The sequence below is a fragment of the Oryzias latipes genome, chromosome 11, assembly GCF_053564925.1.
Source record: "Oryzias latipes strain Hd-rR chromosome 11, Olatipes_Hd-rR_3.1".
NCBI lineage: Eukaryota > Metazoa > Chordata > Actinopteri > Beloniformes > Adrianichthyidae > Oryzias > Oryzias latipes.
The window spans coordinates 23,098,239-23,119,725 of record NC_136247.1 but is presented as its reverse complement, the minus strand read 5'-3'; the positions used below and the strand labels follow the sequence as shown (position 1 = coordinate 23,119,725).

At 41.6% G+C, this 21,487-nt stretch overlaps 2 protein-coding genes across 17 annotated transcripts in view; both read right to left on the bottom strand.

Moving 5' to 3' along the window:
• Positions 1 to 1,791: 1,791 nt before the first annotated feature.
• On the bottom strand, positions 1,792 to 17,276 carry cers2a (ceramide synthase 2a). Of its 2 annotated transcripts, XM_078955400.1 has the most exons (13): positions 16,906 to 17,046; positions 16,728 to 16,819; positions 14,114 to 14,166; positions 13,431 to 13,604; positions 12,449 to 12,566; positions 12,199 to 12,317; positions 11,690 to 11,747; positions 10,955 to 11,005; positions 10,772 to 10,864; positions 9,893 to 10,021; positions 9,670 to 9,776; positions 3,153 to 3,306; positions 1,792 to 3,086 (listed from the first exon to the last, which is right to left on the bottom strand). In XM_078955400.1, the coding sequence occupies exons 4-13, from the start codon at positions 13,601 to 13,603 to the stop codon at positions 2,943 to 2,945; spliced, it is 1,146 nt and encodes a 381-aa protein (XP_078811526.1). In that variant the 5' UTR covers position 13,604; positions 14,114 to 14,166; positions 16,728 to 16,819; positions 16,906 to 17,046; the 3' UTR covers positions 1,792 to 2,942. The 2 variants fall into 2 exon arrangements, with proteins under 2 accessions (XP_078811526.1, XP_004073840.1); XM_004073792.5 differs by lacking the exon at positions 16,728 to 16,819 and having other exon boundaries at positions 16,906 to 17,276.
• A 901-nt stretch (positions 17,277 to 18,177) lies between these two features.
• celf3a (cugbp, Elav-like family member 3a) overlaps positions 18,178 to 21,487 on the bottom strand; it is a 39,429-nt gene continuing 36,119 nt past the window's right edge. For 14 of the 15 annotated variants that reach the window (XR_013659171.1, XM_078955392.1, XM_078955397.1 and 11 more), the window contains one exon: positions 18,178 to 19,055. The gene's annotated coding sequence lies outside the window, so the exon portion shown is untranslated. The remainder of the gene's footprint in view (positions 19,056 to 21,487) is intronic. The other variant, XR_013659170.1, reaches the window with a different exon arrangement.

Genomic DNA, 21,487 nt, shown 5'->3' with positions numbered 1-21,487 from the left:
ATGAATCTTTGGCTGAAGCTGAACGAAACAATAGAACGTACGATAGGAACATATTAAAAATGTGGGCGTGGTTAACCAAAAACTTCTGTTGCCACGGAAACACAAAAATGTACTATGTTCGATTCTTCTAAGAGTGACTTTTTTCTGTTCGTCACCCCCAGACAACCTAAACATAAAATGGTTGCTACGGAGATAAAACCAACAGAAAAGTCGCCATTTTTAAAAAAAAGTTTTTTTTTAAAGAATCTTTTTCTAATGCAGATCAGGGTGGCAGCAGCAGAGGGGGAGAGTGAGGGCCGTGTAGCAGACGCTCATCCAATGAGAGCGGGTCCAAAGGGGGAAGTGGGGGGCAAGGAAAGGTAGCACCTACTTCAGAAAAAATCAGACCTTGCTTGAAAATTGCCAGCACTCCTTACAGAAAGCAGATGTACCACTGTGGTCAAGATGCTTCTGTCACATAGAGTTTCCTTCCTTTTTTCAATAGAATTTTGAAAATATACCAGTTTGTAATTGAAAATAAGACTTTCATAAACTGCATACCTATTTTTATGGAGATTTTCTTTCAAATTAATGCATAAAGATAAACAATTATAAATTAAAGTGGATATTAAACAGATTTTGTTGAGTTTGTTTGCAATATTTCATTATGTCACACTCATTAAAATTAAAAAATCAGCTGCCTTTTACCATATAAAGCTCTTGCAGCCAATTAGCACATGAAAAATCTATCTTTTTTGTTTTAATTGCGCTTAGCAGGAACCCCAAAGACTTTTCAGCAAACTCACCATTTACAGCGTTGTCGTCTGTGACCGTTTCTGTCCGCCACTGCCTAAAGTTCTTCCAGTAAGTCTTTTTTTTCCTGCTACGCATCAGTTGAGTCAGTCTTCATGGTCTCCATGAGTCTGAAGCACAGGTCCCATCGTGAAGCCCTCACATTCAAAAAACATGCAACACATTCAAGCATGCGCTTGCACCTCCCGACCTGCCCCTGCCATGTAAATCCGCCATTAATACTTAAACAGGAATTGAATGACACCTGACATGGTTCACAAGTGAATCAAACACCCCTCTGCTTTTGTTATGCTGTAAACAGACCTCTGTCTGTGTAACCGCTTATTGTAGACTTCCCAACCGGGTAACTCAGGCGCCTTTGGTGACACTTGCTGAAAAGGCTCAAAATGCAGCAGGATGAAGCATAGGAAAGGAGGATCCCAGGAGAGACCCTCAGCTGCTCCACAGAGGAGCAAGGCGGCCATCAGGGAGGCTTCGAGGGCCGAGAAACACGAGCTGCATTACAGTTCATCAGCAGAGCCAGATGCTGGAAACTGAAACGACTACTTTAGAATGGAGATGGTTACAGTCAGGCTTCCAGTGACACGAACTCTGCCCACGCCGAGGCACAGCACAGGAGGGTAAAGTGATCCCGATTCCTATGCAATTAGGCAAGGAGGCCTTTAAAACTGCGGGGTGGGGGGCGTTATTAAAGACTTTTGAACAGCTTTACCAAGGAAAAAAACTCAAAAGTTTGGACTAAAAAGCCTGAAAGTTTAAAAAAAAAATCAAACATCTTGTGATGCAGTTTTGTATTAAAAACCAGAAAACATGCCTGCCAGCATGTCATCACTGTGGCATGTGATATTTTCCAAACGCCGTACAGCTTTCATGCGTACTCTAAACCAGCGGTAGCAGTTACAGCCCAGCTCTGTTCCGCTGTCACAAAGTTCATGTCATATTTTGTTCCCTGCAAGGGAAGTAGTTCAAGTATCTCCAATATATTAAATACAAAAACAATTATAATCACATATTTTATGTGGTATGTGTTGGAAAAAAATCATTAAAAGCAAGAAGCAATTGTGGAGGAAAAAAAACATCTAAATGTCAATTTCTTTTTACAGAAATAAACAAATCAATAATACATTTAAAATCACTTTTCCAGGACACTACAAAATAAAAAAATCACATTAAAAACTAAATGAGATTCAAATTAGATGTACTGGATACAATAGAGACTAAGGTAGTATATGACAATAAATTGATTTATTTAAAACAATATTCTGAACAAAGAAGCAAAACATAGTAAAAAAGCCTTTAAAATCATTTACAGACTCATTTTAAATCATATTAAAAATTAAAGTTTATCTTTTATAAAATAATGTTACAATGAAATTTAGTTAATAAGGTAAAATTTAGAAAAACAACAGACAGGACAAAGTTATTATTATTTACATGGTGACAAAAATGTAAACAATTCTTTAAACACAATTCTTTTAAGCATAGGAATTTTTTTTCAAAATTAACCAAACCATAAAAAAAATAAAAATCAGCCAAGACCAGGCGATTTGAAACTTTAAAGTAATACAGGAGGGATCCAACGCTGCGACTAAAAGTCCAGACACTTCCACAGAAGTTTAAAATTTTTACTCCCAAATTTTAAAAATTCTGACAAAAACGAATAAAATTAAAGCATCCAATGGAAGATAAGTTAAAATTATTTCTGTGAAATTTGATTCAGAAGGGGGGGGGGGCTAAAAAACTTTATTTATTCACTGATAATTTCACTTAAATATTCTTTTTCTAATGCAGATCAGGGTGGCAGCAGCAGAGGGGGAGAGGGAGGGGCGTTTAGCCGACGCTCAGCCAATGAGAAACAGAGGCCAAAACATGGCAGATGTGACACTGCAGCTGCATGTTTTGACAGCAGGACCACATACATCCACATGTATGTGGAATGACGTATTCAGGGGATTCCAGGATCCGTCTCCATCCCCAAACCTCCTTTAAAACTCTTCCTGTTCAGGAACAGGAAGGTTCTGGATGTAGCGCCTGGCACTGATGGGTGTTTCTGTGAAGAATAGAAGGCACGTAACCAGAAGGAGGTGTATAAACGGAGGTGGGGGGGGAGTGAGTGCTTCTCCCAACAACAGGAATCACCGCCGTAACGATCAGTCGGTTTTGGAGTGATGGTTGATGGCCAGAACGTAGCCGTTCTTCACATGGCCATTCTTCTGCTTTTCGTGGCGCTCGGGATCTTCGTCTTCATCCGACTCCGTCTCCTCTTTATCGCTCCGCTCGTCCTCCACGATGTCCTGTCGGGTAGAAGAGCGGTCACTAAGTGTTTTGACGTTAAAGAAAAAAAAAAGCTAGTTTCTTACGCTGCCCGGCAGAAACTTGATGGCCATCCGCAGGATAAGCCCCGCCCAGAAGAAGTGCAAAATCTGCAGCACAAACAGCAGCCCGTCGAAGAAGAAGACACCAAAGAAAGGGGTGTGTCTGGCCACCGGGAACGTCAGCGTCATAAAAACAATCCTAGACAAGAGGGTGGAGCAGAACAAAGACTCTAGTCAGAACCAGAACCAGTCACCGGCCCGTTTCCACACAGAAACTACACTCTGCAGAAGCAAACACAAGCTTGGCCTGGCTCCCACAAACAGACTGCTAGCTATGTTTGTGGGAGGAGTTTAGTCTCTGTGGTGAACAGATGCCTGTGTCAGCCGAGGTGCAGAACAAAGATTTCCTTTGACTTTTGTTGTTGGGAAGGAAAACAGATTTGCTGCGTTAGAAACAGAATAACTCTGATGATGCAGACAACCCTGGTCCTCTGTGTTTGTCTTCTTTAACCCTTTCATCAGAACAAGAATTTACTTCATAAAAACAGCTATATATCATCTGAAGATCAAAGAAAAGATTTTTTGATTTAAAAACAGAGGATCAGAAACGCTCTCAGTGCTTTTGGAAAGGTGTTGCTTTTTCATATGATCACATGGTAAATGGTAAATTGCGTATATTGTATAGCGCTTTTCTACCTACAAGGACAAAGCGCTTTTACAGTCACTGACCCACCCAGTCACACACTGGTGGCGGCTCCGGTGCCAAACACAGGCGCCCGCCTACCACCAGAGGCAAGGTGGGGTTCTGTGTCTTGCCCAAGGACACTTCAACTCATGGGCATGCAAGGCGGGAATCGAACCTGCAACCTTACGATCGCCCTACCGCTGCATCATGGCCGCCCGATAAAAGCATAGAGAACATTACAGGTCCAGGGTAGGAACACTTCATGTTTAGGTGGAGAATGTTTGGGGCTTAAGGTGAGAATATTTGGGGTTCAGGCTGAGAACGTTACGGGTTTAGGGTGAGAACGTTATGGGTTTAGTGTGAGAACGTTATGGGTTTAAGGTGAGAACGTTATGGGTTTAAGGTGAGAACCTTACGGATTTAGGATGAAAGCGTTACAGGTTTAGGCTGAGAACCTTACGGGTTTAGGATGAGAACGTTAAAGGTTTAGGCTGAGAACGTTAAGGGTTTAGGATGAGAACGTTTCGGGTTTAGGCTGATAAACGTGACGGGTTAAGGCTGAGAACGTTAGAGGTTTAGGATGAGAACGTTACGGGTTTAGGATGAGAACGTTCCAGGTTTAGGCTGAGAACGTTACGGGTTCTGGCTGAGAATGTTATGGGTTTAGGGTGACAATATTACAAGTTCAGTATTAGAACATTACGGGTTAAGAAGAAAAATGTTCCGAATTTGGAGTGAGAACGCAACAGATTTAGGGTGAGAACGTTACGGGTTTAGGGTGAGAACGTTACGGGTTTAGAGTGAGAACGTTACGGGTTTAGGGTGAGAACGTTACGGGTTTAGGGTGAGAACGTTACAGGTTTATGAGGAGAACGTTACGGGTTTAGGCTGAGAACGTTACAGGTTTAGGGTGAGAACGTTACGGGTTTAGGATGAGAACGTTACGGGTTTAGGTTGAGAACGTTACAGGTTTAGGCTGAGAACGTTATGGGTTTTGGCTGAGAATGTTACGGGTTTAGGGTGACAATATTACAAGTTCAGTATTAGAACATTATGGATTAAGAAGAAAAATGTTACAAATTTGGAGTGAGAACGCAACAGATTTAGGGAGAGAACGTTACGGGTTTAGGGTGAGAACGTTACGGGATTAGAGTGAGAACGTTACGGGCTTAGGGTGAGAACATTACGGGTTTAGGGTGAGAACGTCACGGGTTTAGGCTGAGAACGTTACGGGTTTAGGCTGAGATTGTTACGGGTTTAGGGTGAGAATGTTACGGGTTTAGGGTGAGAATGTTACAGGTTTGTGAGGAGAATGTTACGGGTTTAGGGTGAGAACGTTACAGGTTTATGAAGAGAACGTTATGGGTTTAGGGTGAGAACGTTACAGGTTTAGGGTGACAATGTTACGGGTTTAGGCTGAGAACGTTACGGGTTTAGGCTGAGAACGTTACAGGTTTAGGCTGAGAACGTTACGGGTTTAGGGTGAGAACGTTACGGGTTTAGGGTGAGAATGTTACAGGTTTATGAGGAGAACGTTACGGGTTTAGGGTGAGAACGTTACGAGTTTAGGGTGAGAACGTTACGGGTTTAGGGTGAGAACGTTACGGGTTTAGGGTGAGAAAATGTTACCGGTTTAGGTTGAGAACGTTACGGGTTTAGGGTGAGAACGTTACGGGTTTAGGGTGAGTATGTTACAGGTTTATGAGGAGAATGTTACGGGTTTAGGGTGAGAACGTTACAGGTTTATGAGGAGAACCTTACGGGTTTAGGGTGAGAACGTTACGGGTTTAGGCTGAGAACGTTACGGGTTTAGGCTGAGAACGTTACGGGTTTAGGCTGAGAACGTTACGGGTTTAGGGTGAGAATGTTACAGGTTTATGAGGAGAACGTCACGGGTTTAGGGTGAGAACGTTACAGGTTTATGAGGAAAACGTTACGGGTTTAGGGTGAGAATGTTACGGGTTTAGGCTGAGAACGTAACGGGTTTAGGCTGAGAACGTTACGGGTTTAGGCTGAGAATGTTACAGGTTTAGGCTGAGAATGTTACGGGTTTAGGCTGAGAACGTTACGGGTTTGGGCTGAGAACGTTACGGGTTTAGGCTGAGAATGTTACGGGTTTAGGGTGAGAATGTTACAGGTTTATGAGGAGAACGTTACGGGTTTAAGGTGAGAACGTTACGGGTTTAGGGTGAGAACGTTACGTTACGGGTTCTGGCTGAGAATGTTACGGGTTTAGGCTGAGAACGTTACGGGTTTAGGCTGAGAATGTTACGGGTTTAGGGTGAGAATGTTACAGGTTAATGAGGAGAACGTTACGGGTTTAGGGTGAGAACGTTACGGGTTTAGGGTGAGAACGTTACGGGTTTAGGCTGAGAACGTTACAGGTTTAGGGTGAGAACGTTACGGGTTTGGGCTGAGAACGTTACAGGTTTAGGCTGAGAACGTTACGGGTTTAGGCTGAGAACGTTACGGGTTTGGGCTGAGAACGTTACGGGTTTAGGCTGAGAATGTTACGGGTTTAGGGTGAGAATGTTACAGGTTTATGAGGAGAACGTTACGGGTTTAGGGTGAGAACGTTACGGGTTTAGGGTGAGAACGTTACGTTACGGGTTTAGGCTGAGAATGTTACGGGTTTAGGCTGAGAACGTTACGGGTTTAGGCTGAGAATGTTACGGGTTTAGGGTGAGAATGTTACAGGTTAATGAGGAGAACGTTACGGGTTTAGGGTGAGAACGTTACGGGTTTAGGCTGAGAACGTTACAGGTTTAGGGTGAGAACGTTACGGGTTTTGGCTGAGAATGTTACGGGTTTAGGGTGACAATATTACAAGTTCAGTATTAGAACATTATGGATTAAGAAGAAAAATGTTACAAATTTGGAGTGAGAACGCAACAGATTAAGGGAGAGAACGTTACGGGTTTAGGGTGAGAACGTTACGGGATTAGAGTGAGAACGTTACGGGCTTAGGGTGAGAACATTACGGGTTTAGGGTGAGAACGTCACGGGTTTAGGCTGAGAACGTTACGGGTTTAGGCTGAGATTGTTACGGGTTTAGGCTGAGAATGTTACGGGTTTAGGGTGAGAATGTTACAGGTTTGTGAGGAGAATGTTACGGGTTTAGGGTGAGAACGTTACAGGTTTATGAGGAGAACGTTATGGGTTTAGGGTGAGAACGTTACAGGTTTAGGGTGACAATGTTACGGGTTTAGGCTGAGAACGTTACGGGTTTAGGCTGAGAACGTTACAGGTTTAGGCTGAGAACGTTACGGGTTTAGGGTGAGAACGTTACGGGTTTAGGCTGAGAACGTTACGGGTTTGGGCTGAGAACGTTACGGGTTTAGGCTGAGAATGTTACGGGTTTAGGGTGAGAATGTTACAGGTTTATGAGGAGAACGTTACGGGTTTAGGGTGAGAACGTTACGAGTTTAGGGTGAGAACGTTACGGGTTTAGGGTGAGAACGTTACGGGTTTAGGGTGAGAAAATGTTACCGGTTTAGGTTGAGAACGTTACGGGTTTAGGGTGAGAACGTTACGGGTTTAGGGTGAGTATGTTACAGGTTTATGAGGAGAATGTTACGGGTTTAGGGTGAGAACGTTACAGGTTTATGAGGAGAACCTTACGGGTTTAGGGTGAGAACGTTACGGGTTTAGGCTGAGAACGTTACGGGTTTAGGCTGAGAACGTTACGGGTTTAGGCTGAGAACGTTACGGGTTTAGGGTGAGAATGTTACAGGTTTATGAGGAGAACGTCACGGGTTTAGGGTGAGAACGTTACAGGTTTATGAGGAAAACGTTACGGGTTTAGGGTGAGAATGTTACGGGTTTAGGCTGAGAACGTAACGGGTTTAGGCTGAGAACGTTACGGGTTTAGGCTGAGAATGTTACAGGTTTAGGCTGAGAATGTTACGGGTTTAGGCTGAGAACGTTACGGGTTTGGGCTGAGAACGTTACGGGTTTAGGCTGAGAATGTTACGGGTTTAGGGTGAGAATGTTACAGGTTTATGAGGAGAACGTTACGGGTTTAAGGTGAGAACGTTACGGGTTTAGGGTGAGAACGTTACGTTACGGGTTCTGGCTGAGAATGTTACGGGTTTAGGCTGAGAACGTTACGGGTTTAGGCTGAGAATGTTATGGGTTTAGGGTGAGAATGTTACAGGTTAATGAGGAGAACGTTACGGGTTTAGGGTGAGAACGTTACGGGTTTAGGGTGAGAACGTTACGGGTTTAGGCTGAGAACGTTACAGGTTTAGGGTGAGAACGTTACGGGTTTGGGCTGAGAACGTTACAGGTTTAGGCTGAGAACGTTACGGGTTTAGGCTGAGAACGTTACGGGTTTGGGCTGAGAACGTTACGGGTTTAGGCTGAGAATGTTACGGGTTTAGGGTGAGAATGTTACAGGTTTATGAGGAGAACGTTACGGGTTTAGGGTGAGAACGTTACGGGTTTAGGGTGAGAACGTTACGTTACGGGTTTAGGCTGAGAATGTTACGGGTTTAGGCTGAGAACGTTACGGGTTTAGGCTGAGAATGTTACGGGTTTAGGGTGAGAATGTTACAGGTTAATGAGGAGAACGTTACGGGTTTAGGGTGAGAACGTTACGGGTTTAGGCTGAGAACGTTACAGGTTTAGGGTGAGAACGTTACGGGTTTAGGCTGAGAACGTTACAGGTTTAGGCTGAGAACGTTACGGGTTTAGGCTGAGAACGTTACGAATATGGAGAGAGAACGTTACGGGTTTAAGGCCTGTTCACACCGGGACGAATTTCGCCGGCGATTTTCGCCGACGTTTAACGCCTCGTGACTAAACAAAGGGCACCAATGTGAGTGTGCACACCGAGGCGAAAAAACGGCAAGCGCCAAAGCGTCAAAAAAAAAACGCCTCGGGTTCGTTTTTTTTTTCGACGCGTCGCGTCGAAATCTATTCGACCAATGAGAATGGCGCTTTTGCACACGTGTCTGGAGCTTCTGAAGTTACAGTAAAACACAACTTGGGGGCGCTCAAACACAAAACTGCCTTGCTGAGCACACATACCAGCGAAGAAGTTAGACGCCAAGTAGCGTCTACACTGCCGCGAAGAAATAATGACGGACATTCTTAAATATCCCCTTACCAAGTACCAGTTGGAGCTACTGATGCTTGAAATATTCATGTTTTCTTTGTTTGATTCTGACAAGCGCGTAAATACTTGCTCTCTTCTTCTGAGTGAAAAGCGACTTTAAGAATCGTAAAGTTGCGCAGCGCCACCTTGTGTACAGGAGTATTTCTGTTTACATTAAGCGCCATCTAATGTCAGGGAATGAAATTGCATGTTCGCTCGGCTCATCGTCAGCGAAAATCGCCTGGGTGTGAACACAAAAGACGTGGCGAAAAACGCTGGCGAATAATGCCTGGCGAATATTCGTCCCGGTGTGTACGGGCCTTTAGGCTGAGAACCTTACGGGTGTAGGTTGAGAACGTTACGGGTTTATGAGAAGAACATTATGGTTTATGTTGTTTTAGTTGATAAAATCTCTGCAAACCTTTCAGACAGGATACAACCATGTGACTCATCATTGTTTAACGGCTTAATGAAACTGCTAAAAATGAAAACTGCAAATTTTGATTTATTGGGGAAATTTTAGAGATAGAACCTGAAATTCGTTTAGTGATCAGAACACTCAGATGTTGCTTTCAGTACAGTAATATTGTTACACTAATGATATCTGATAAAAAATTTAAAACCACATTGGGCAAAAAAAATCTATTTAATCAGATCAGCTGTTCAAATCAAAGCCCTGCAGACCAAATTCCTTCCTGTTGAATTGACTCCTAACATGTTTACAGCCCATTCAAGTTCAAACAGAAGAAATCTGACAGTGTGATTTTCCTTGATGTTACCAGACAGGGAGGATCATGAGGCGAGTGATGACGAAAACGGCTGCGAACGCGACAAAAAGGAAGTTGCAGGTTCTTTTCCATCCTGCGTAGTTGAACATTTTGGCCAACTAGAAATAAAAATCAGGAAATAAAAGAGAAATTGTTGTAATTTCAGAAAAAATTATTTTTATGAGTAAAACTACTCCATCAGCTGCCTCTGGAACATGTTGCCGTGTTTTCGTACCTCCATTAGATAGTCTGCGGCATCGTGCACCAGCATGATCAGAGACCCAGCCCGGACGTAGTTGACCAGCCAGGAGAAACTGATGAGGACGATGGTGACCACATGGTGGACAATCTGCTCCCAGAAGTCCTGCAGAAGAAAGTGAAAGATCTTTTAGAGATGACACTGTAAAGCTTGGTCACTTTAAAAATATAAATGTCTGGAGAAGGTCTGATCAACAACCAGATCTGGGTTACAGTGACCCCAGCTAGAACCCAGAGGTCCCAAACCTTGGGTGTTTAACTTTCCTGTTCGGGAGTTTCAGGTCTAAAAGACGATTCGAGATAAAGAAATACCAAACAGAAAACTGAACTGGAGGCTTTTTGACATTTACGCTCACTCCAGAAACACCACAGCAGACGCATTTCTAATTTCCCCAGAGTGAACGCTGGAACAGCCAACCCTGCTGCTGGAGCCTGTCACTATGGGCTGTTTGTTGTAAATAAAGAACAGCTGATTTAAGCTTAAAGAAAAAGAAAATCACAACAGAAAAAGTAAAACATCTCTAAAATCCAGAAAGTTTTCTTTCACTTAGATTAAAAGGAAAAATAATTCTGATCAAATAAAACAAAACCCTGAAAATGTAAGTTTCTCCTTCTGGATTCACAGAACCGAATCTGGACTTTCTCTGCTGGCACTTTTCTGACGTCTTTCTCACAAAGACCGGAGCTTCACAGCATTTTCTGTGATCTTAAATGCCAACAACTGAACCCAATAGATCTGCTTGGTGCAGAAATCAAACCTCCAACTGGTTGTCGCAGATCATTCCCTCTTGATGTAAGGTTACCGACCGTTTCTGAGCAGTCCAAAGACCAACTCACGTTAGCAGCTGTCGCATACCTTCCGTTTGACGTCTGAGGCGACGCTGAACAGCAGCGAGAGGTAGAAGCCCAGTTCGATCATGTAGTACCAGTACTGAGAGGCCAGTAGAGGCTGGGAAAGAGCAGTAGCCGTTTTAGCCATCATTCCACTGCCGCTCCTCCATGAGCACGCCGTCAGTACAAAGACGGGACGAATATTTACCATTTTGGGGAAGTCTTCCCACACCTTCCTTATGTCTTGGAACCATGGTTTCTAAAAGGAGGGGGCAGATTGAGAAGGAAGTTCAGGTTGTGGAACAAAACTCTCATTCTATATTTTTCCTGTAGACTTTGGTTTCATTAAAATGTGTGATAAATAAACTTTGTATGGAATAGAGTTATAGGTGTGAGACGGTATGACTGAAGGCGCCCTTCCTGAGAGGAACAATCACCCCAGGAAACTGCTCTGGTCGCTCTACTTGGCTTTCTGTTGATAAATGCCTATAAAGGAGGAGGGGCCAGGCGGTGGAGGATTAAAGGGTCTATATCAGGCTAAGGTTTTTGAGCAATCCACGAAAACTAGCGGGTTCTCACATTGTGGTGTTACAAAGTGAGGACCAGCCCCTTCCAGGAAGAGTCTGCGCTGCCAGCTCCACCCCCAGGCTAACAGACACACCCTCTTTTTCAGTGGAGCTAGCGGTGATTGGCTAAATGTTTTCCGCTTATATGCACAATATGCACATCCAATCTTTGCAAAAGTTTGGATGTTTGTTTTCGTGGGCGAAATGAAGACACGCTGCTGAGGTCGACTCCACAACTTTTTAAGTAATACGATTACGATTTCATTCTCATATTTTTCTTTTTTTTTGTCTTTAGTGGAGTTCCTAACACTCCGTTGTAGGACCAACAATAGTTTAAAAACTATTTTATCCAGAAAAACAAAAGCGGATCAACTTACATCAATGAGGACTGCCAGGCCAGCATAGAAAGCAAACAGGTAAAAGGTAAACCTCCAGCTGTAACACAACGCAGTCATCTCAGGACAACAACACTCCAGTAAATCAACCGTTCACACAAGTCAACAATGAACGGCAGAAGAATGCAAAGACAGGAAGTCCTGTTAGTGCAGATCTGTTAAAAGTAATTAAAAACAAATGAACATGAATCTGACACCAACTTACTTTAATCACTTTGAATCACATAAAAAAGATTTAATATATCAAATATAGCTTAAGAAAAAAGATCAAAAACAGTAATAAATGACAAAAATACATTTCTTTAACTATTGATTTCAGGTTTACAGGTTCTACAAATTCAAAATTTACCAAAGCGGTTAAAAGATTTCATTAAAAACATCTGCAATTTAATAAAATAAATACTTCACAAAAACTCTGGACTTTAATAAAAATGAGATGGGAACATTGTTTTCCTTGTGAAAGTGGAATCTGCTCAGGTGTGTAAACCCACCTGGCCTCCTGGAACTTGGTGAGCTTGCTGGGTCGTTCCTGGTTTCTCCTCCTCCTGAACCAGCTCTGGACCTGTCGTACTGAACAGCCCGTCTGTTTACTTAAGTTCTCTATGGCGCTCTAACAACAGAAGCAGAACAGGGGGACATAGCAGCAGAGCCATGAGGCGCAGCAACCGGGACCGGGTCTTTCACGGACCAGCATTTATGTTTTTAACACCTGTGAAGGGCCGGAGAACGAAGTTCAGGTACCTGGGTGGGATGCTTCGAGTACTGGCAGAAGTGAGACTCCAGGGTGGGATTCTGCGAAGCTGAAACGCGGTGCTTGAGGTCCACGCCCAGCAGAGCAGCCAGAGGTTTTGCGACTTTCCTGGACATTGAAGAACCACACGGGTAACCAACAGCTTAAGCCTTAAGCTATGTGCACGGCAACGTGCGGTCAAGCAACTACTTCTAATGGGCTTCCACGTTCAAAACTCTCACGTTCACATATTGCTCCTCAAGTTTTAAAGACCGATTTTTGGCTCTACGGACAAAGTGTGCATCCATTGAAAGCGTGTTTAACGTTAAAGAAGTTGAATTTTGACCAATCAAAGACTTGGATTCGTTAGTGACGTTTTTAATTCAGGGAAGTACCAACCATTCCAAAATGGATCACGAAGGATCCATTTGGTTTAAGTCCGGCTGCATTTCTGACACCAAGTCTTACACACATCAGTATAAAGATATGAAAAAAGCCTAGAGCAAGATCCACCAGATTTACACCACTTTGATATTTCCCACAAGACTCTTCCAACTGCAGGTGGCGGCAATTCGCTGTTATCGGGTAGCAACAGTCACGTGTGAACACCATATGTTCAACATTTTGTCTGTTTTGTGATCCCTTGAACACGAAGAAAGATGGTCCAACCTGTACTGGACACGCAGGTGACCAGCACAAAATATTAACGGACGAATGATGGCAGCAAGAAACACGTATATCATGCATGTGTCCCGAAAGACCGAAGTTTCGTACGTGGATAATGCTCAAAACGTATGCAGTGGCTGTGTGACACTGCCTAGAGGGGAAGTAAGGGGGAGGCAGGTGAGACGCAGGCATGTCGTACGGATTTTTCATTTTTTCACCCCCCCCCCCAAAAAAAAATCCTTCAAACTGTACAAGGAACAAAAAAGAAAAGAATAAAGAAAATAGAACTGAACAGGTAAAGGATCGAGTCAGTCCGGAACAACTCACCAATCAAATATCCGTCTCCCGACCAAGAACAAAAAAGCCACGGGTATGGAGGCCCAGAGGTCCTGAATTTTTGGAAAGACTTTCCCATCATGGTCCTTTAGTTCCTCCCAGCTGTGACCTTCAGGGAACCAAATCCAGTCAGCCCATATCAGCTCTCTGAAGCGAGATAACATCCTGCAGCAGAACCGAGAAAAGCGGGTCAGAACTAACCACGGAGGAAATTAAGAGCGATATCAGACTGGGTGCAGATTTCCACTTTCCATCAGATTAATTCACAGCTTCTAATCCAGCAAGAACAATAACCTCTCAGGAAGGACGGGAAGCAGAGGGAGCAGAGAGGAACCGGGTCTGACTGAAGTTCAGTTATTACTGAACCACTAAACCCAGCAGCTTTTCCAAACACGCCCTCCTCTGGAGGAAGGAGTAAAGAAATCAAAGGCTTTGTAAAGCAGCCAATCAGAACCTCAAAGATGGTCTTTGCTTGAAGACACGTCAATAGCCGTTCCTTCAAACACTTCTATCGTTACCCCTGAAACATTAGGAAAACCCCTGGAGTTGGAAAAAAGCAGCACTGAGGAGGATCAGAATCTAAAGCTGCACACAAACTGAGAATCTAGCAGACACCCAAAGGATTGTGGGTACACTCAGGCTCAACAAAAGCCAGGCGCATGCTTTCATCTCGCCTTTTGTGCCGTGGTGCAATCCAACCTCAGTCGTCGGTTTGGTGAACGCCGTCCTGGAAAAACACAAACAAAAGATAAGCAAATGAAGCAGGAATGAATCGCTAAAATCTCTCAGAGACGTTTCTAGAACTTCCTCCTTTCTGTGTGTCTGTTTCAGCTGGCTGGGATGTAAACACCATGTCACACAGCCACTACCCACATTCTCCCCGTTTGAAAATTCAATCTATGGAGATACATCATCAGTGATCCAACTCATATTCTGTTTTCTGACTTTGAACTACCATCCGGATAAGTGGTGAATATTGGGCGATATAAATTAAATTAAATTGAATTGAGTGAGGCTTCAGAGTGGCCAAATATAAAACCAACAGATATGAGAACTTGTTCGCTCCATCAGCAATAACACTGTTGAGCAAACGGTAAATCTCTCTGGTTGCTATTTATGTGGGTGTTGTCTTATTGTGTATGCTTATTCTGTTGTTTTCTTTATGTTGTAGCTGTGGGCTCCTCAGCCCAAGACAAATGTCCCTCACGGAACAATAAAGTATCTATCGATTGATTGATTGATTGACATGTGCCCTACGACAGACTGGCGACCAGTCCAGGGTGTCCCCAGCCTTTGCCCGCAAGTGGCCGGGATAGGCTCCGGCAGCCCTGTGACCCCGAAAGGGAACAAAGCGTTTAGAAGATCAATGAATGAATGATTGACACGCGTGATATACATAATTCATAAGTATTTCTTGCGTTCGTCATTCGTCGATGTGCGCAGATTTCCGTAGGGGGTTTCGGCCGACGGGTCTTAAGGTGAATTTGGTTCTTAGCCGTTAAAAAGTTTTGGGCCGGTAAGAATAACACAGTTTATGCGTATTTTACGAAGGTAATACGCAATTATTACACAAATCTTATTGTGCGTGATTTGTGCAAGATGCATACACAAATTTGTGACTTTCCACGACCGTTTCACGTATGTCTATGTGACTTTTTTTACGAATGTACCACCGATGTATAACTTTTATATCACGTATATGGCGCACAGATGACGCTAAAATTACATAGTTGATGCATGAATCACTAATGAATTGTATATAAACAGCACAATAATCACCCACGATTCATGTTCTACGGTGGTTTACGTGTTCTATGCAAGCTTTATTCTGTGGTTTTAACGTGGTTCATTTGTGATACATCTGTGAAACTTTTACGTAAAGACCACAGCTTTTCTCACTTTTTCCACGTATATTCACAATTTTCATCCGTGCAATATGCGCAAAATGGTTGCTGGTGACAAACGAGTTTGTCTTTAATTTAAATTGTCATCCAGCATCAATGAGGAATCATCAGGACCAGAAACTCCCTCGCGTGTAGACTCAAGCATGAAGCAACTTCATGGAGTTTCTTTGAATTCAAAGTGAAACAGCTTCAAGGGATTTCTGCCTCATAAGGGCCGATTCTCAGCTTCAACCAAAGAGGAAACACAGGAACACGTCTTTACAGGAGAACAAAACGGGTCCGATGTTCTGACTTTACTGGACCCAACTTTTCAAAAACAATGCAATCCAGTGTGTGGGAGCTTGGTTCAAGCGTCAAACTGCCCCGCCCCTAATTATGAAGAACAAAGGTGTTAATCTGTCAACCCTACACCGGGTGGTTGGTTTTAAAGTGTAAAATTGCAGAAGTTTATTGCATAATTGTTGCATGCTGAATGCAGAACAACATTTCAATGATGAAATCAGACATCCGTTCATTTTGGGAGTTTGGTCTCTTCCAAACTGAAAAATCTGCTTTTCTCTGATGCCGTTCTCTAAAAAACTGAACTCATGTTTATATCTAATTTGTCATTTTTAATTCATAAATATCAGCTATAAAGGCTTCTGTATCTCTGTGAAGCACGGCTGGTTTCCTGAAAAGTGCAGAGCAAAAAAGTAGTTTGTGGAAGCTGTAAGCTTTTTAGGAAGAACTTTGTGCATGAATAATGAAAGAACAGGTTCTCCATAACAAAACAGCTTCCCCTATTACAGAAACAGCTTTGAATACATCTGGATTTAATTTCATCGATGACATATATATATATATATATATATATATATATATATATATATATATATATATATATATATATATATATATATATATATATATATATATATATATATATATAGTACTAAAATTGACCTTATTTTGTCAACTTTCCTTTTGTTCATGTACTGAGTAAATGGCTCAGCAGCAGCAGCTTCGTTCTGTTTGTTTCTGGTGACATCTCTCACATCCAGGTGTGAGATGACCAAAAGGACCTTAATTCTGAATTCAATTGGTACGGCAATAATGATAATAACTAAATAAAATCCACCTTAAATTAATAAATATTGGACTGCTGATGTTGAGGTTTTTTCATCTTTTCTTAAAAAAGTTTACGCACCCAGACCCAGCTGCCTACTGAATGCAGTTATGGCTAAATTCTTCCAAAGTACAGATAAAAAGTGAATTAATATGTCAGTTACTGGAGACTGACCCTCTTCCAGCTGAGGTTTAAACAACAGACACGGTTCATTTTAACCTGAACTAAAAACAAGTTATTTTCTGTGAAATCACTTCGTCCGCAGGCATAGCGGTTCACCTGAACGAACAAGCGCGGGCTCGTCATGGCAGCAAACTGCAGCCAACACCTGGAACATCCACAACCCTGGTGGAGGGACCGCCGCGCGCCCGCTACACAGAGATGCGTGAAACCGGTCGGTGTCCCCGGCTGTCACGGAAACATCACATATAACGGTGGAGCCCACGCGCCCGCTCACCTGCTTCACGGAGCCTCTCAGGTGAGGATGGTCGTCAGAGCCCGGTCGGTTCCGCGTGCCTGGTTCCTGTAGCTGCTCGGTAGCGGTTCATGAAGCTTCAAAAAGCTTCATTTTTTTAATTTACCCCCAAAATAGGTATCTGCCTGTTTTTTTTTAACAACTTCCCATCATGCTTTGAGAGGAAAAGTCCTAAAGTCGCAGTTTTGCCGAAAACTGTCCTCTGTGGTCGCGGTTTTTAAAATGTGAAGAAAATCCTGTATTTTGTTTGATCTTTGAGGGATGAACTTATATTTAATGCCAACCCAAAAGTGATGGAACCGGATTTTATGGTTCTGTGGTTTAGATGAGAGGGCGGTGGCCTTCTTAAAGAGACAGCGCTCCTTTTCTGTATGGGGCCTCAATAGTGACACCTTTCCGCTGCTTACCACTTATGTATGGAGGCATATGTGTCTCATAATTTTAAATAAAAGTCAACCCGCTTCAATAAAAATTGTGTTTTTAACATGTTCTTGTGGCATTTTTCTGATGATGGAGGACATTTATAAAGAACATTCAGCTCAAATTTACATTTCTGAGTATTTATTTATTCAAATTGTTGTGAATCGGGAGTAGACGAAAAAATGCAGTTTGAAAAACGTTTTCTTGTCTGAGCTGGAATCTGGATCAAAACTGCACGCGTGATAGCTGCATATTTTATGCAATTTATACGCAATTTTTACCTAAATATTACAAAATTGTGATTTTTGTGAGATGCATTCGCAAATGTGTCTCTTTCCACGATCGTTCCACGTATGTCTAATGGACTTTTTACGCACGACCACCGATGTACAACTTTTATATGACTTATACGGCGCACAAATGACGTTCGAATTCCGTAATTGATGCACGGATCACTAAACTCGTATAAACTCATATAAACTGGCATATAAACAGTGCAAAAATCACGCACAGTTCATGTTTTACGTGTTCTTTGCGTGGTTTATTCGTACTTTTTCTGTGGTTTTAACATGGTTCATCTGTGAAATTTACATAAAAACCAGAATTTTTCTGATTTTTTCCACGTAGATTCACGTATGACCAATTTTTATCCTTGCAATATGCGAAAAATGGTCGTAGTGACTTTTTGACACGGCCTCTATATTTTTATTGATCGTATTATTAAAATAAATCATTTAAAGATCAAATATTTCGCTAAATACCTAAGTGGCTGTAAAGAGATCAACACAATCATCCAAACCCACAAAAAGTACAAAAACACTTGAGATATTTCAGTTCATTTTTTCTAAATTGTACTTTATTTTCTTTTAAAGACATGTTTTAAAACAGCAATTGCAGAGAATAAATAAAGAAACATTGTTTTTGTTTTAATTTTTAACTTCCATAGGTACATTTATGCACTTAAAAACTTTATAATATGTGTTCATTGTCATGAGGACCTCCTGACTGTTTTTTTTTCTTTCAAAATTAAAAAAGAAATTGTCCTCTTTCCCAGCCTCCAGATTAATTACTAATAAATTAAACGTAAAAAATCAAGATAGAAAAATTCCCAGCCCTTCCTTCCACCCTGTTGATTTTTAAATGTCGCAGCAAAGAATGTAGGTTTTTTTTTAACGTCCTCCATTTTGACAACCAAGGTATATACAGTGAGAGCAAATCCATTTCACTTCTATTTTAATCATTCCATGTTTTTAATTTTACGTATAAATAATAAAACTAACTCTACATAACAATATTACCCATGGTAATCATACAGAATAGTATTTTCTTTTGCCTTCCACTGTGTAGACTGGCCTTCTCTTGACGCCATAGACCACAAATCACACTATACAGTAGAACCCTGTTCAGCAGAATAACATCAGTGATGTGCTTTTTCCTTAACATGTATATTTTGTTGCCAACAATAGATTATGTACATAGTAGAAATGAATCCAGCTGTGGAATGATACAAACTCTGGAGAACTTCTGATACTGCGGATGCTGACTCTGGAGATGGTCGGGATTTTTTTGCTGGCATTGCGGATTTTGTAAGCTCGCACATAGGATACTGCTTTTGGTGAAGTGTTGCTCCTGTGCTATACGGTTGGTCACACAACCAAAAACAAAGGCTGGGACATCCCAAGTGGTTTCCTTGATTGAACTCTTAGGTTTTCCTGAAGGTGCAGAAGAAGAGAAGAAGAAAAAAAACCCAGAGGATTAAAGCAATCACATCCCAGAAGTTGGACGACACATTCAAAGGAGGCTTCAGAGGTGGAGTGGTAAAGTGGGAGTCTGCAGCATTTGCACTCAGAGGTTATTCAGTCACCATTTACCGCCCATGCAACGGCTCAATGAGTACTGGAAAGGGTATTCCTAAAAGACCCAAAAGGTTCCCGGTTCTTGGCAGGCCAAGAACATGCACAGTAGGAATTCTGGTGAGGACCAGATATTCAAACTTTAAAAAAGCAGTGACAGAGCAAATATTTTACTAATATTCACCAAACTCATAAACCTGACGGTATTTACCCAGGAAGATGCTGCAAAGAGTTTTTAAAGGCTCTATAGCCAAAATCTAACACTTTTTTGTAATTGGAAGATTCCCTTAAGAAAAACTCAAAAAATATTTTAACCCTGAAAACCCCACTATATTCAAGAATTAACAGTAATGTCAAAAACCTTCTTGGAATTAAGATGTTTTTTTTAAACTCTTTAATTAAATCTAAATATGTCAACGAGAAAAATGAGTCAGAGATAAGTCAGTCAGACTCTATTAAGTGCCTTCACAGCAACTCCAGAGCATGTTTGTAACAATCTACATGTTAGCCGCGTTAAAATGGTTAGCCGTGTTATCTGTGTTAGACACATTAGTCGGATTAGCATCCTTACAATATCTGAAGCTACACCTTTTTTATAACACTAAAAAAAAAAAAACACACACAAAAAAAAAAACCTGACACGCTACACGTTAGCCGCGTTAGAAGTGTTAGCTATGTTAGACGCTTTAGAAGTGTTAGCCGCGTAAGAAGTTTTAGCCAGGGAAAAAAAAGCGTTAGAAGCGTTAGAAGCATTAGCCGCGTTACTGTACTTACAATATCTGTAACGAAACCTTGTTTGTACTGAAAAAAATGAAATAAAAAAAAGTCAGACACGCTATACGTTAGCCGCGTTAGAAGTGTTAGCCGTGCTAGACACGTTAGCCGTGTTGGACACGTTAGAAGTGTTCACCGAAAAAAGAAGCGTTAGCTGCATTAGCTGCGTTAGCGCATTTACAATTTCTGTAACTCAACCTTGTTTGTAACACTTAGAAAAAAAGATAGATACCGCTAAAACAAACATTACCATGACTACGCTCCCTCCCAACCCCTGTTGGTAACACGTAAAAAAAAACAATCCGCTACACATTAATCACGTTAGCGTATTTACAATAAAAAACAGACTGACATTTTAACAGAAAGCCATGTGCGTCTCAAAATCGCTTCTTTATCAGTAAACGCAACCAGAATTAATCCATATTTAACACGCTCTGGATTATAAGGCACACTGCCAATTTATGAAAAAATATTGCACTTAAAAGTGCACCCTATAGTGTGGATAGGATCAATTATGATACGTCGGGTATTTAGGACGTTTTTACTCACAAAAATGTTAGTCTAAGATGCAAAAATATTAACACGAGTGTTCAGGCAAAAAAGCACCTTATTTAGCCACTGTCCCACATTTAATCCACACATTTTTAAACGGGGTGTAACTGTTTTATAAAGAATAATCAATACATTTTACATACTATAAATTCTACAAATAATAATTTAAAAAAAAAAGAATACCAATGGATGAGTCTGATATTTCATGGAAGCAGCCATTTTGAAAAGAGCAATAAAAGCCTTTCTACTACCCCAGTGGAATGATGATGAACTACAGGGCAGAAAACATGGACCAAGTTGTATCCAATGGGCTTTAAAGGAAAGTTTGGACCATGGTAATGAGATTGGGATGTCAGAAATGTGTGTACCAAATATATGAATGATTATATAGGATTAAAGTGATTCATTGCTGTGCGGATGTAAATGTGGAGGTCTGATCGACATCTTTTTCAGTTCTGATTTCATTTGGAGGCAAATGCCAACGCAAATAAGTTTATTTGGAATCAGGTTTTGAAGGTGAACAATAGGATTTAACTTACAGGATGTTCAGACAAATAAGTGTTGTTGTTGCAATATGGAGAAATGAGATTTCAAACATTTTTTGACTAATTTTCTTTACTTTTCAGGTTTTATAGCTGATCTTGTCTTTTTTCTCTCATTTTGAACAGTATCTTTCTCTTTACAGGTTTTAATCATTTTTTATGCTCTGATAGAAATTTGAAGCTTTGATTTTCGTGTTTCTGGAATATGTGACATTTTTATTCCAGACGGTGACCTTTGTATGGCAAGACAGCAATGATTAGTGAGACAGCGACTTAGATACTACACAATCAATCGTAAGGATGGAGAAAACAAGAGATGTGATGGAACGCTCTGTTCCTTCTGATAGGAAGAAGCCCCCCCCCCCGCATGCCTGATATAAAGGCAGACAGAAACTCTTGTTAGTTTTATTTTAAAGTAACCCA